This window comes from Labrus bergylta, chromosome 2 (assembly GCF_963930695.1).
Source record: "Labrus bergylta chromosome 2, fLabBer1.1, whole genome shotgun sequence".
Lineage (NCBI taxonomy): Eukaryota > Metazoa > Chordata > Actinopteri > Labriformes > Labridae > Labrus > Labrus bergylta.
In genome coordinates, this window is record NC_089196.1 from 31,258,923 (window position 1) to 31,272,569 (window position 13,647).

At 40.6% G+C, this 13,647-nt stretch overlaps 1 protein-coding gene across 1 annotated transcript; it reads left to right on the top strand.

Annotated features, from left to right (window-relative positions):
• Positions 1-3,183: 3,183 nt before the first annotated feature.
• On the top strand, positions 3,184-12,788 carry LOC109996536 (eosinophil peroxidase). The gene is made up of 14 exons (XM_020650712.3): positions 3,184-3,462; positions 4,730-4,811; positions 4,935-5,110; positions 5,202-5,334; positions 6,388-6,517; positions 6,644-6,850; positions 6,938-7,298; positions 7,407-7,567; positions 7,664-7,922; positions 8,689-8,859; positions 10,066-10,303; positions 10,849-11,048; positions 11,159-11,188; positions 11,336-12,788. The coding sequence occupies exons 1-14, from the start codon at positions 3,396-3,398 to the stop codon at positions 11,782-11,784; spliced, it is 2,664 nt and encodes an 887-aa protein (XP_020506368.2). The 5' UTR covers positions 3,184-3,395; the 3' UTR covers positions 11,785-12,788.
• Positions 12,789-13,647: the final 859 nt, after the last annotated feature.

Below are 13,647 nucleotides of genomic sequence, written 5' to 3' on the forward strand. Positions count from 1 at the left end.
CACAGCGATCTAAAAAGTTAGTCCCAAGAGGTTTGGTCAGGGAAGTTTGGCTGAAGTTTACCATTACCCCAGATGGCGAGTTATCTGGACCACCTGCCGCTTTGAATCTCACAGTGTAAAAACCTTTTCTCTGATTGTCCTGAAAACTCAATGTGTGAGAGAGGACAAGTTTTCCTACATTTTGAGGGTAAATTTATGTGTGTGGGGTGAATATTGTGGTCAGTAGAGCAATTTGTTCGGGAGATTTTGAAACTATCTCAGAACTCTGTCCTACTCTGGCGATGATGTCGCGCACTCTAGTCTGAACATTCCACCACACACACACCCATTCAAAAACTGTGAAAGCAGTTAAAAACATCACAAAACAGTTGGAGGTACAGTTTGAAAAGTATAAAAGGTAGCAAGAAAAGTGGAAAAGTATGTGAATGTTTTAAAGCAAAAATGGAGTCTCTAGGTGGAACAGAGCCAAAGTTATAAGGCTGAGAAAAAAGTGGAAAAGTGGAAAATGTTCCCATTCATTTGAATGGGGACAAATTTTGTGGAAAAAGTGAAATAACTTAAAAAGTAAAAGTAGTAGAAAAGTGAAAAGTCATAGTCATCATGTCCCGAAGAAGCCGGATAATATGATAGTTGAATTCCCACTAATAATAAAGATTTGGATAACAATAGTGTGAATTCTGTATTACAACATTCCCACTAATTAAAAATGTCCCTTTGGACAAATGTTTTCTTTTTGAGGCCTTAAAAATGAAACTTATTTTACCACCCTGCTGTGTTGCACTCTGACCTTAGAAATCACAAGTATAGGCTACACAGGAAATACAGCATCTTTAAAACACTTCAGGATAACGTAGATTTGATTATTAGAGACATGATGAGTAAATACATTCTGTTGTTTTGTAGAATCTACCTGCACAGCTCAGTGAGCCAGTTTGGCCACCGAGTTAAAAAAAAGAAGGTGTGGAGCCGCCTCTGGTGACAAATACATGATGAATGAATTTAATAGTATCACCACAACTAGCTGCTGCTCGACCATCTCTTTATAATTAGTATGTTCCTGTTGATTGGTGGTTAAGGGTTTGGAATGAATAGTTGTTTTTCTTCGAGCTGGACGGAGCTGAACTTTCAAGTTGTAAGCCAACAATCTGTCACAGTGGAACCTGTTGACATGCTCCGTTTTAAAGATCAGTCGAGGTTGTTTTAGAGATCATAGATCCAACCTCAAATGATAAAATGATATATTCTTTCTCCACTTGAGGAGATTCAGACAGAAAGTGTGTGTGTGTGTGTGTGTGTGTGTGTGTGAGAGAGAGCGAGAGTGTGTGTGTGTGTGTGTGAGAGAGAGCGAGAGAGAGCGAGAGTGTGTGTGTGTGTGTGTGTGTGTGTGTGTGTGTGTGTGTGTGTGTGTGTGAGAGAGAGCGAGAGAGAGCGAGAGTGTGTGTGTGTGTGTGTGTGTGTGTGAGCGAGAGAGTGTGTGTGTGTGTATGTCTATGTGTGTGTGTGTGTGTGTGTGTGTGTGTGTGTGTGTGTGTATATGTGTGTATGTCTATGTGTGTGTGTGTGTGTGTGTGTGTGTGTGTGAAGAGAGGAGAGAGGCCTAATTACATTAATTGCGTTCTATTAATTTTTTCGTTGTTTCTTTAAGCCAGTTTGAAAAGTAAAAGTTAAATCAAACTACGAACAAGGTGAATACATTTAATGTTTTAATGCATTAAATAGTTAAAGGGTTATTTATTATATTATGCTTATTGTGTAGGGAAAAAACCTCTTCGATTTAGCTCTTTTCTTATTTTAAATTCAATCAGTATATTTCGTCATGATCCTGGATTTGCCCAAGATGTCTGCCTCCTAAATGGAAGATTTTTCTTGCCACTGTAACTTTTGCTAAAATGTCTTTAAAGTGCTCATGATGGATACATGTCGGGTCTTTAATAGCCTATGAGTAAGGTCTTTGGATCTACTCTTTTGTGATATTAAACAACAAAGAGTAAGGTCTTTTACCTGATTCTTATAAAGTGTCTGGAGATAACACTTGTTGTTATGAATTAGCGGAAGGCCTAAACTTCAGATAAAGATCTATTGGTTGATTGATAACACGTTTAATCGGTTTTAAAAGTCACGTCATGTACAGACAATGTGACAGGCCTCTGGGGTTTCCTTGGCACAGTTACAGGAAGTTTTGTCCTGTTGGTTTGTCACGCAGCTCCGTGTTTCATACCAGAGAAAAAAAAACCCAGCAAAAATATTTTCATTCCGGGAAACTGTTGGCAACGAATCAAACACAGGCTTGTTGAGATATTTAGAGAATAGAATATTCAGTTATTTTCCAAACAACAAGAGAATTTTCATCGAGAACATTAAATTAAAAAAAAACAACAATACACGGAAATGTAAAAAATAAAGAGATAGGCCATAACTTTATATATGTATGTGCATATATATATATGTGTGTGTGTGTGTGTGTGTATTATGTGTATGTATATATACGTATATATATATATATATATATATATATATATATATATATATATATATATACGTATATGCATATGTATGTATGTGCATATGTATAGATTATTTTTTTATTTCTTGCTTTTACACATTGCCTGTAAAGCACTTTGGTCAGGTGAAGCTGTTTTTAAATGTGCTACACAAATAAACTTAATTTGATGATTTGATTTGACACATTTTAATTCATGCAACTCCGTATCAGCCAATAACTAACCTATTTGTTCATTAAAATAAACGAATGAACAGTTTATGCAGTAGTCTATACCACAGAAATGGACCTACAAAAATGCAAATATTTGTTGTAATTGTTTGGCAAACCAAAAGCAAGAATGCACAACAGAAAAAAAATGAACTAACATCGTGAAATTGAACGAAAAGTGTCACTAATTTAAAAAAAAGAAAAGGTTTCCTTAATGCGGTTCTGTCTCTCTAACATGAACCGACGAAATGAAAGCAATGCAGGTGCATTAAATGATCTTTGTGAATTACCAGAACTGAAACTTGATTACCGGTAAGGAGCCGCCTCTTCTCGTGTGAAGCTGCAGAACAGGCCCGGGATGCTCGGGAGGAGGAGGAACGAGGAACAGGCTATTTCTTAATTCCTGGCAGCACATGGGCGTCTACTACTCTATAAAAACCAAGTGACACAAGTTGGAGGTTCAGACTGGATGCAATAGCTCATTGGAAGCCAGTCTGGTCTAGTGTTCTTCATCATCTTTACGATCTTTAAGATTTTTAGACATCATTTTATTTTCTAGTAAATAATCAGGCGTTTTATTTTCTAGTAAATCGATCCTAATTGAATATCGAAAAATCGGATAATTATTTTTTTTTTCTAGTTTAAATTGGACCGGAGGACATCGTCCTTTTTTTTTGCTGCAGAGATGAATCACTTTGTGTGCCTGCTGGCCACAGCTTTTTACCTCTGCCTGCAGCTGCAGGTGGATGCCGGTGAGTAACTTCTTTTACCTTCATAAGGCCATCTGATCATACGCTTCAGTGCTTTCCTTATGTCATCTGAATGCTTAAGAATAACTCCGTCCTCCAAACTCAAAGATAAGATAGATAAGATAATCCTTTATTTATCTCACAACGGGGAAATGTACAGTGTTACAGCAGCAAAAAGCAAAGACTGCAAACAGAAAGTTAACACAGTACAATTTAAAGAAAAAAAGAAAAATTAAGAATCTACAAAAAAATAGATATATACCACAATATAGATTCAAAAAAATAGATTTAAAAAAAATGTGTGTGAGATTACATTTAGTTTGATTCATTTGGGGTTCAAAGTTTGTATTGTTGTTGTGCAAACACAACCAAGCAGCGAAGCAAATAAATAAGAACAACGTTATAGATACAAGGCAAACAATACTGCCAATTAGATACAACGGGGTTATAATAACATGGGGAATAATTACAGGGAATTAAAAGAAAGTTTATATGATAGAAATAGTATTGAAAGGGTAGAGAGCAACTTAAACAGGGTTATAAGTAGTAATAACATACAACAATAAGGATTTAAAGGGTACAAATAAGTATTTACAGGGTTAGAAAAAACATTATTTACGGTGTAAAAAAGTAATTAAGAGGTAGTTAACATGAATTACAGGTTGAAAAACGGTGATAACAGCTGCAAAGAAACGAAACAACAGTAACTGGGTAGAAAAAACGAAAGAAGAAATCAGAATTGATTGTGTTAACTCAGCATTTACAGGGAAACAAACCAGGCAAATGGGGCGCGCCGGTGGCGCAGTGGTAGGGCGCGCGTCCCATGTGTTGAGACTCTCGTCTCGAGCGGGAGGCTCCACCCGTGGCCCCTCTCCGCATGTCATTCCCCGCTCTCTCTCTCTGGTTTCCGACTCTATCCACTGTCCTCTCTCTGCATTAAAGGCACGAAAAGCCCAAAAAAACAAAAACAAACCAGGCAAATAAGACAAAGACAAAAATGACGTTAAAGTGGAATAAGTACAAAATAACTGGATGTAAATGTGACAAGAAAATACATTTTCTCATAAGGTTAATACTGCGGCTTTAGTCTATAATGTAGGCTATCTGTATCTCAATAAGAAGTTAAAATGGCCGATTTTTTTTTAGACTTAAATTGACAGGAATTGAACCTAAATAATGTAATGTAAGATATAGCCTACAAAAAGAAACAGCAGCATCGACATTGGACCAAAAGTGATTGAAAATGTTGTTCCCCCCCCCCCTCCTCCAGGGTCTCACCTGAGTATGATTGAACAGACAGTGATTGCAGCAAAGGCCGAGGTGGACTCCGCTTACAGCTACTCCCGCAGAGTGTGAGTTCACAATCCTTATCTATTAGCTCCAAACATTCCCAGTGAGTGCGACTCAAAATAGCAGAGATGCTTAAATAAAAATGCAGATAATGATAGACTGTGTGCTCTCCACACCCCACACAGGTCACTGGAGCGCGTCAGGAGGAACAGTGTTAGCCCTTCAGATATCCTCCGGATACAGAAGCAGCCCGCAGGTCATTCACGTGTCGCCGTGCGTTCAGCAGACTACATGGAACACGCGGTGAAAATGATCCAGAGCAACCTCGCAAGACGCAGTAAGCGTTCGGTCAACGCAACAGGTGTGTAGTGTTTACGCTTCTCTCAACTCTCTCTCTCTTACAGTTTCACTTACGGATGAGTTGATAAATATTTTTCATTTCATTCTATTAGATCTGCTCTCTGAGGAGGATCTGGAGTTCATCGCTAAACTGACCGGCTGCTCTGCGCGCACACGTCCGCCCTCCTGCAAGACGACTCCCAACCTAGACGAGTATCGCACTGCACCCAGCGTCTGCAACAACAGGTGTGGTGTGGGTAGCGACTTAAATGGCAACTTTTACTTAACAAATATTGGTGTGAAATGATTTGTGCACGGCTATGTTTCATTCAAAACAAGCATGAGCTCCTTGATTAGGCGATTGGTTTTGGACTTGTCGCTTTTTTGATTGTACCAGCACAGTCAATGAGTTCAAAGTGCCCTGAAAGCAAACTCAGAGAGGATAGAGCAGGGGTTCCTAAACTTTGCCATGATGGGGCCCTTAGGGAAACATTCACAGGGGGGGCCCTCCAGCCAGTGTTCATCACCTTTATGTTACAATCTGACTCCAAAGTATTATTTTAAAAACAGTAATGTAGACAGTGGTGGTTCTAGACCACTTTTACTGAGGGGGCCAAACAGGGGCCAGTTGTTTTGTCAGAGGGGAACATTAAACCCAGGTGAAAAATAGACAAAGATGATCACTTTAAAATATAAATATATATATTATTCCAAATAATAGCTCACATCATAAAATACTACAACATAAAATACCCTGATTTATATTTGTTTCAGTAACAGAGTTTAATACTAGATTGTGAGTCCAGTTGTTGAGTCAAATTAAAGGTCACATGTTTAAATAAGTCTCAGAGCTCCTCAAAACATGTGTGTGAAGTTTCTAAATCCACTCTGATCCTGTATTTGATCATGTCTATAAACCCCTCTATTTCAGCCCTGCTCAGAACAGGCTGTTTCTGTGTCTGTACCTTTAAATATGTAAATGAGCTGTGTCTGACCACGCCCCCTCTCTGGAAGGGCACATATTAGTGTTTTCGAAAACAAGCAAGGAGGCAACAGGCAATCACCTGACTTACATGTTGATAAGCAGGCCCCCCCCCCTTCCCGTGTACATTATAATGGCAAATCAAAGAATAAACATACAACTGTTTAATACATTTCCTTATTTGTATTAACAGTAAGTGTATAAAAATAGTCTTTGTAATTCCTAACAATATTTAACAATAGTAACAATGGTGAGCCCCCTAGCGCCCCCTAGTGTTCAACAATAATTGACAATAATCGATTTATTGTCTCACACAGGAAAAACACACGATGGGGATCCTCCAACATCCCTTTCGCCCGCTGGCTGGATGCTGAGTACCAGGATGATACGTCTCTGCCTAAAGGCTGGGACCCTGCAGTAAAAGTCAACAAGAATTTTCTCCCCCTGGTAAGAAACTCCAGATAATAATCTTTCATTTCCACCTACCCAAATGACCATGAAAATAGACGCTTGTAGCTTTTTTAATTCCGTTTTAATGAGGTCCTTTTTTTTTTGTCTGCATCCTGTCTCCAGGTGAGAGAAGTGTCCAACCAGATTATGAAAACAAAAACCTCTGACTTGAAGGACGATCCCCTCTTCACTCACCTGCTGACCATCTTCGGTCAGTGGACGGACCACGATCTGACTTTCACTCCTCACTCTCCTGTCATCCGCTCCTTCAGTGATGGCATCGACTGTGACAAGACCTGTGAGCGCACAGAGCCCTGCTTCCCCATCGAGGTGAGAGTTATTGAATGTCCCACTAACGCTGAGTAAATATGAAGCAAAAAAAAAACAAATTCTAAGTGTTTCTTTTCATACAAACAGATTCCCAAGAATGACCCCCGCCTCTACTCTCAACCAGATCAGTGCATGACCTTCTTCCGCTCGGCAGCAGCTTGTGGTTCTGGCAACACCGGGCACATGTTTGGTGCGAGCACTGTCCGCCAGCAGATGAACACTCTGACATCTTTCATCGATGCAGGTCAGGTGTACGGTTCAGACGACACCAAAGCTCAATTCCTCCGGGACCTCAGTACAGACGAGGGGCTGTTGAGGGTCAACACAGAGTTCACTGATAACGACAGAGAGCTCCTTCCCTTCAGTAGCATGACCAGTAACATGTGTGCTACCCGTGCTAAAATCACCAACCAAAACGACACAGAGGAGGTGCCGTGCTTTCTCTCAGGTAAGCCGCAGTAATAAACACAGGGGAAGAATCGGTGAAAACACATCAGTTTTAACATTTTACCAGGCTGACGACGACACTTTCCTCCTCCCTTTGTGACCTCAATAGGTGACGAGCGCACTAACGAGAACATCGGTCTGTCGTCTTTGCACACACTTTTCATGCGCGAGCACAACCGCCTGGCTCGTGCTTTGGCCAAACTCAATCCTCACTGGAACGGAGAGAGACTCTACCAGGAGGCACGCAAGATCATGGGCGCATACTTCCAGGTAAGAGAGACGCTCAGCAGCATGGGCTGCAGAAACGTTGCATTAATAATTGAATTCCCTGCATGGAACAGTTCCCTCATTTTTTTTATCTTATAGGTGATCACGTACCGAGACTACTTATTCCACATTGTCGGCCCGGACGTGATGGCCAAGCAGCTATCCACCTACCCTGGTTATGATGAAGATGTTGACCCCGGCGTCTCCAATGTGTTCGCCACTGCTGCTTACAGATTTGGCCATCTGATGGTTCAGCCCTTCATGTTTCGTCTCAACGAGACATATGAGGAGCATCCTGAGTACCCCAGCCCGCTGCTGCACAAAGCGTTCTTCACTCCATGGAGGATTACACATGAAGGTATGCTCAAGATATTTAACTTTAACTACGGTAGTTTAGAAAACGATCTGATTCTAAGAAACGTACGAACACCAATCACAGATGACTATCAAAAAAAATTGGAGCCAATGCAGAAGTTAAAAAAAAAACTGTTGTTCCTCGAGTGGCCACTCTGGGCCTGCTACAAAACCTGCAAAAAGAATTTGCAATGAGTCCTGTATTTATATGCACATTTTTACAGCAGTAATAAACATGTTCATCATCAAATACTTTAACGTGTTTTGTTTAAAACTATGCTGTGGATGATTTTTTTTTTTCAACTCATCCGTTTGGATTATATTGAAGCTCAGAGTTATGTATTAACTTGGACGTGGTTGGGTTGACTGACAGGTGGATAGAGTAGAAACTGGGACGAGAATGTGGGGATATGACATGTAGCAAAGTGAGGAAGAATATCCCCTCTGTACACGTATTAACTCACGAGGCCTCTACAGACACCAATGGGTGACGTCTTTGACACTACGCCCATTTTTATACATTCTATGGTTAATATTCCCCCACGTCAGGAATCTACTGCTCCTTCTTTCCTTTATGAGAAACTACTAAAAAAAGAGGTTAGAGAGACTTAAACAATCATCAGGAGAGCAGCTAGTGCTGTTAAAACTAAACAGCTGCAGGCTGGACTCAGCAGCATCACAAGAGTTCAACACTGATTCAAAAGAATGTAACTAATATGAGTTTTAAGACCAACCTAAAAAAACACTCATAACACTTTATGCTCCTTCAGGTGGCTTGGACCCATTCATAAGAGGTCTGGTGGGCCGGACGGCAAAGCTGAACATGCCGAATTCAAGGATGCACGATGAGCTAAGGGATCTGCTGTTTAAGTTCTCCGAACGGATGGCTCTAGACCTTGCCGCTCTCAACATGCAGAGAGGAAGAGACCACGGTCTCCCTGGTAATTATCACGTTTTACATCCGTTGTGAAATATAGCTAGCGTGAACTGTATTTGGGTTTGGAGTTTTTTTTTTTAAGGATTTGTAATCAACACTGTGGATCTACAGTCTGACTAATGTTGAGCTCCTCCTCCAGCTCTCCTCGTCACAAATCTCGTCAACAAAATAAATGACGAAAATATTCGTTGACGAAGGTCTTTTTAAAGTCTTTATATGTGATTTTTCACACTTAAATATAATATAAATCAAGTCTATCCTCTGAAAATAACTCTGTGAGTCATGACTGTCTACAATGGGTGTAACACCCGAGTCCCACTGTCTGTGATGTTTTCAGAGTTTTCAGAGTCCTATCTTCAGTTTGTTTACATCGCCCGGACGGCCGGCTGACTCCTCCCCTCGTGTATAAAAGTTGTTTAATTGAGGGACTAGAGAAAAGAAGAATAACATACTGTACTCACTGCTTAACTGTGTTTCTAGATCACGCTCATTTCAGGTAAATTTACATGCAGTGTGAAGATACCAGCATAATAAAGATCACTAGCATTAGCATGCTAACACAACAATGCAGCGCAAGTTGTTTTGGTTTCATGCTGGTGCTCAAGGGCGACATCTGCTGGATCAAAAATTGCATATAAAGCCTTTAAATTAGTCAACTATGACGATGACGAGACGAAACTCCACTATTTGACGACTTGATAAATAATATAACTTCATCATCTAATTGATGAAAATGTGACGAAACGAAAACTAAATTACAAGTGAGGATTATCACGTCCCCCCTCAGCTTTTCTAAAATCATTGTAAACCATAGCAGACTTCATCAAAGGTGTGCGTGTGTGAAACAATGTGCCTCTCGCCTGCAGGTCCGTGAAGCCCCGCCCCCTGGAGCTTCTGATAATCAAAATAAAAGCTTGCGTCTGTTTTTGTTGACTACAGTAACTTCTATTTTTGTCAACTAAAATGATGTGCAGTTTTAGTCAGTGACTAATTGACTAAATTAAATCAATAACAAATGACTCATATCTGACGAAATATAAAGGACATTTTCGTCAGGAGACTAAATTACAAAATGGTGTGAAGATTAACACTGGTCACAACACCTATATTTTTTGAATGTTTTGACATTCATGATGTTTAGCGATGCTTGCTGCTATCTCTCGTCCATCCATCCACAGCAACATTTCTCAAACTGTGTATCACTTTTTAGGCTACAACGCCTGGAGGAAGTTTTGTGGGCTGTCCCAACCAAAGAATCTTGCCGAACTGACTAAAGTTATGGGAAACCTTGAGCTGGCAAAGAAACTCCTGAAGCTCTACGGCACGGCCGACAACATCGACGTGTGGCTCGCGGGTGTGGCCGAGCCATTGGTGGATAACGGGAAAGTGGGACCCCTGTTCGCCTGCCTGATCGCCACACAGTTCCAAAAGATCCGCCAAGGAGACCGGTAAGCAGAACCAGAGGAAGAACAGAAACAACATGTTTACTCTGCCATTAACATTCACTTTGCCTTTCAAAGACTTTAAAGTCTTTATATGTGATTTTTCACACTTAAATGTAGAAATCAAGTATATCCTCTGAAAATAACTCTGTGAGTCATGACTGTCTACAATGGGTGTAACACCCGAGTCCCACTGTCTGTGATGTTTTCAGAGTTTTCAGAGTCCTATCTTCACTTTGTTTACATCGTCTGGACAGCTGGCTGACTCCTCCCCTCGTGTATAAAAGTTGTTTAATTGAGGGACTAGAGAAAAGAAGAATAACATACTGTACTCACTGCTTAACTGTGTTTCTAGATCACGCTCATTTCAGGTAAATTTACATGCAGTGTGAAGATACCAGCATAATAAAGATCGCTAGCATTAGCATGCTAACACAACAATGCAGCGCGAGTTGTTTTGGTTTCATGCTGGTGCTCAAGGGCGACATCTGCTGGATCAAAAAATCACATATAAAGCCTTTAAACTTTGAACAAACCTCTTTGGCTTTCAGGCTGTGGTGGGAGAACGAGAATGTCTTCACTGAAGCTCAGAGGTATTCCCTGAGGGATACGTCGCTCGCTCGGATTATTTGTGACAACACGGGAATCGAAGAAGTGCCAGAACAGCCTTTCCAGTATCGGCCTCGAGGGAAAGGTTACACCCTGTGTAAGAACATACCTGATTTTGACCTCACCCCGTGGATTGAGAATGGTGAGCAGCTTACCTTGAGGTCGTCTCTGATCTGATTTTCTGACTGAAGACTATCCGTGGAGAGAATTCTGGAAACACTGATTTATTTCTTCTTCTTATTTTTTTTCTAGAACAACGCCCACATGGTACAGGAAAAACAGGTAAACTAATCAGACAATCGATAAATCATTCAGCTTCTATTTATAAAACTCTACATTAATGTACGCCTCATGATCATTTTCTCTGTTATGATGGTCGCAAAGAGTGTCTTTGTAAATATACTCATTGTTTTTTTTCCTCCACAAAAGGCCCCCCAGGACCTCCTGGCCCCAGAGGCCTTCCAGGTCCCCCAGGCCCTCCTGGACCCCCTGGTGACGCACATCACGTGGCTTTCTCTGTGAGGTTGGGCAACGACCACCCCCAGTCCGGATTTCCCATCCCCTTCCGTGATGTCATCTACAACGGCCAGGGCAGTTACGACCTAAAGACTGGATACTTCACCTGCGACCAATCAGGCGTCTATCAGTTCACGTTCTCCTGCACCATCAACAACATTGCCGCAACCGTGGATCTCCTGCGCAACGGAAAACCCTTCTACCACTCCTTCACCACCTTCCAGAGGGGTTACTCGACAGCCAGTGGCACGGTGTACGTGAAGCTTGTGAAGGGGGACAAGGTGTGTCTGATGGCCGAGCAGGGTTCTAACGGTATGACTGCCGACAGCTACTTCTCAGGGAACTTCTTGTTCGATGAGTAAGTGACTTAACACAGCAAGACATGCTCCTGACCTCTCTTTAGTTTAATCTTCACCTCTGAAAAGCTGAATAAACACATCGGCCCCTCCCCCACATCCAAAGCTATTTATTTAAGTCCCACATGAATTGGGTGCATATTATTTATGTTTTGAAAACTAAAGCACTTCAGGATTTGTGCAATAATTGAATGACTCCATTTAGGATATGAAGTAGGACATGAAGACACCGAGGCCGGGCTTCTGTTCAAAACAATCGCTTTTTAAAGTCCTCATGAAACCGGAACCTCCAAAGTATCTTACCGCCTTGTCGTTATGTATTTCCAACTGAAGCAGGGTAGAACCAATCACAAGATAATGACGTTGGGATCGACAAAGCTTTTTAATTGGTCATAAAATGAGTGCAGCATGAGTCATTAGACATTTAAATTTGGTTTACTCAGGTTAAAAACTCAGATAATACTTTGTTGAAATTTATTTGGCTATTTTTATTTGTGTTTTTTTCTTTTCATGAGGACTTTAAACAAGCAGGAGCCCCCCCCCCCCCCCCCCCACACACACACACTATTTCTAATGAACATTGCTGAAAAAAAGCACAAATGTAAAATACTTCCATTTTTGGGAGGTATCGAAGCTTTATATTTAATGAAGGAGTGTTCAACCTGCAACAGAAGCCTGAAAGAAGAGCATAGTTTCCTCTACCTGTCTACTTAAAACAATGTGAACATTTTTGAATTGTGAATCTTATTGTCTTTTGAATGAATCATTTTATTGTCTTTTTTCTGCACACTGTGCAAAACAGTTCAGCATTTACAGCCTGACTGTCCAGCAAATGAATATCTACTATCATGAAGTCTTGAAACAAGCTGCATTTGTGAGAGATCTGATTCTTCACTTTACTGATTATTTAAAATAAAAAATAAAAAACATGCTTTGTTTGCCCGGAGTTGAAGTGTAAGACATTGAGTCACTTTAAGTTTATCTGTAATAAAATGATGTTGTAAATATAACACTCTGCCTATGGATATCTGTGTGCAAATCCCATGAAAACCACAGCTGATGAAGTTCATAATCTGACCAGCAGATGGAGCTAACACACAGCAGAGAATCAGCCCTAATTTTTAATGACTTACTAAAAAAGAACAGAGAAGAAGAGAGCAGATGTTTATTGTCATTTGAACGAGAAAAAGACAGGATTTTAATTTTGGTGCGACCCTCATTTAGTTTTTTTGTTTGATTTGTCAGGGACCATGAAGAAAACACACATTACTCTCAATTCATGAGAGGAGATGCATTGCACCACATTTAGCTGATTAACTATCTGCAGTCACTGGGCAGGCATACAAACATAAAATACAATACACTCTGAATCAATACAAAATATGAGTCAGAGCCACTAAAACTAGATTACATCATAGCCACACTCCCTGACCTAAAACCTACCACCTTCACGAGCCTCTCCCCTCAACCACAAAGAGCATATGTACCCACACACACACACACACACACACACACACACACATACACACTATGCACACACACTTGAAAATTGTCTCCTACAGTAACAGGTCATGAAAATGAAAATGGATACCAAACAAGTTTCAATCAAGATGAATGCACACATGATTGGTTTTTCAGGATCCATTTTTCCCTTCATGAGAAAAAACATCAAAATGTGTTCAGATTTTCAGATCTGTGGGGGAGCTTGTTCCACTCCTTCATGGCCCTAAGAGGATGAGCAGATTGTGCTTTACTGTAGGCGAGGGGAAATTAAGTTTGCAGCCAGGTAAAAATAAGATCAAAAACATTTAGAAATCCACACAGGCACATCGACTCAAACAATAGAAACAACACAGTGAACAACATTAA

Bases quoted from the DNA above. Each gene is read 5' to 3' on its own strand.
- LOC109996536 (XM_020650712.3), top strand. From the start codon at position 3,396: ATGAATCACTTTGTGTGCCTGCTGGCCACAGCTTTTTACCTCTGCCTG. The intron at 3,463-4,729 runs GTGAGTAACTTC...CCCCTCCTCCAG, and splicing joins GCAGCTGCAGGTGGATGCCG to GGTCTCACCTGAGTATGATT. The intron at 11,189-11,335 runs GTAAACTAATCA...CCTCCACAAAAG, and splicing joins ACATGGTACAGGAAAAACAG to GCCCCCCAGGACCTCCTGGC.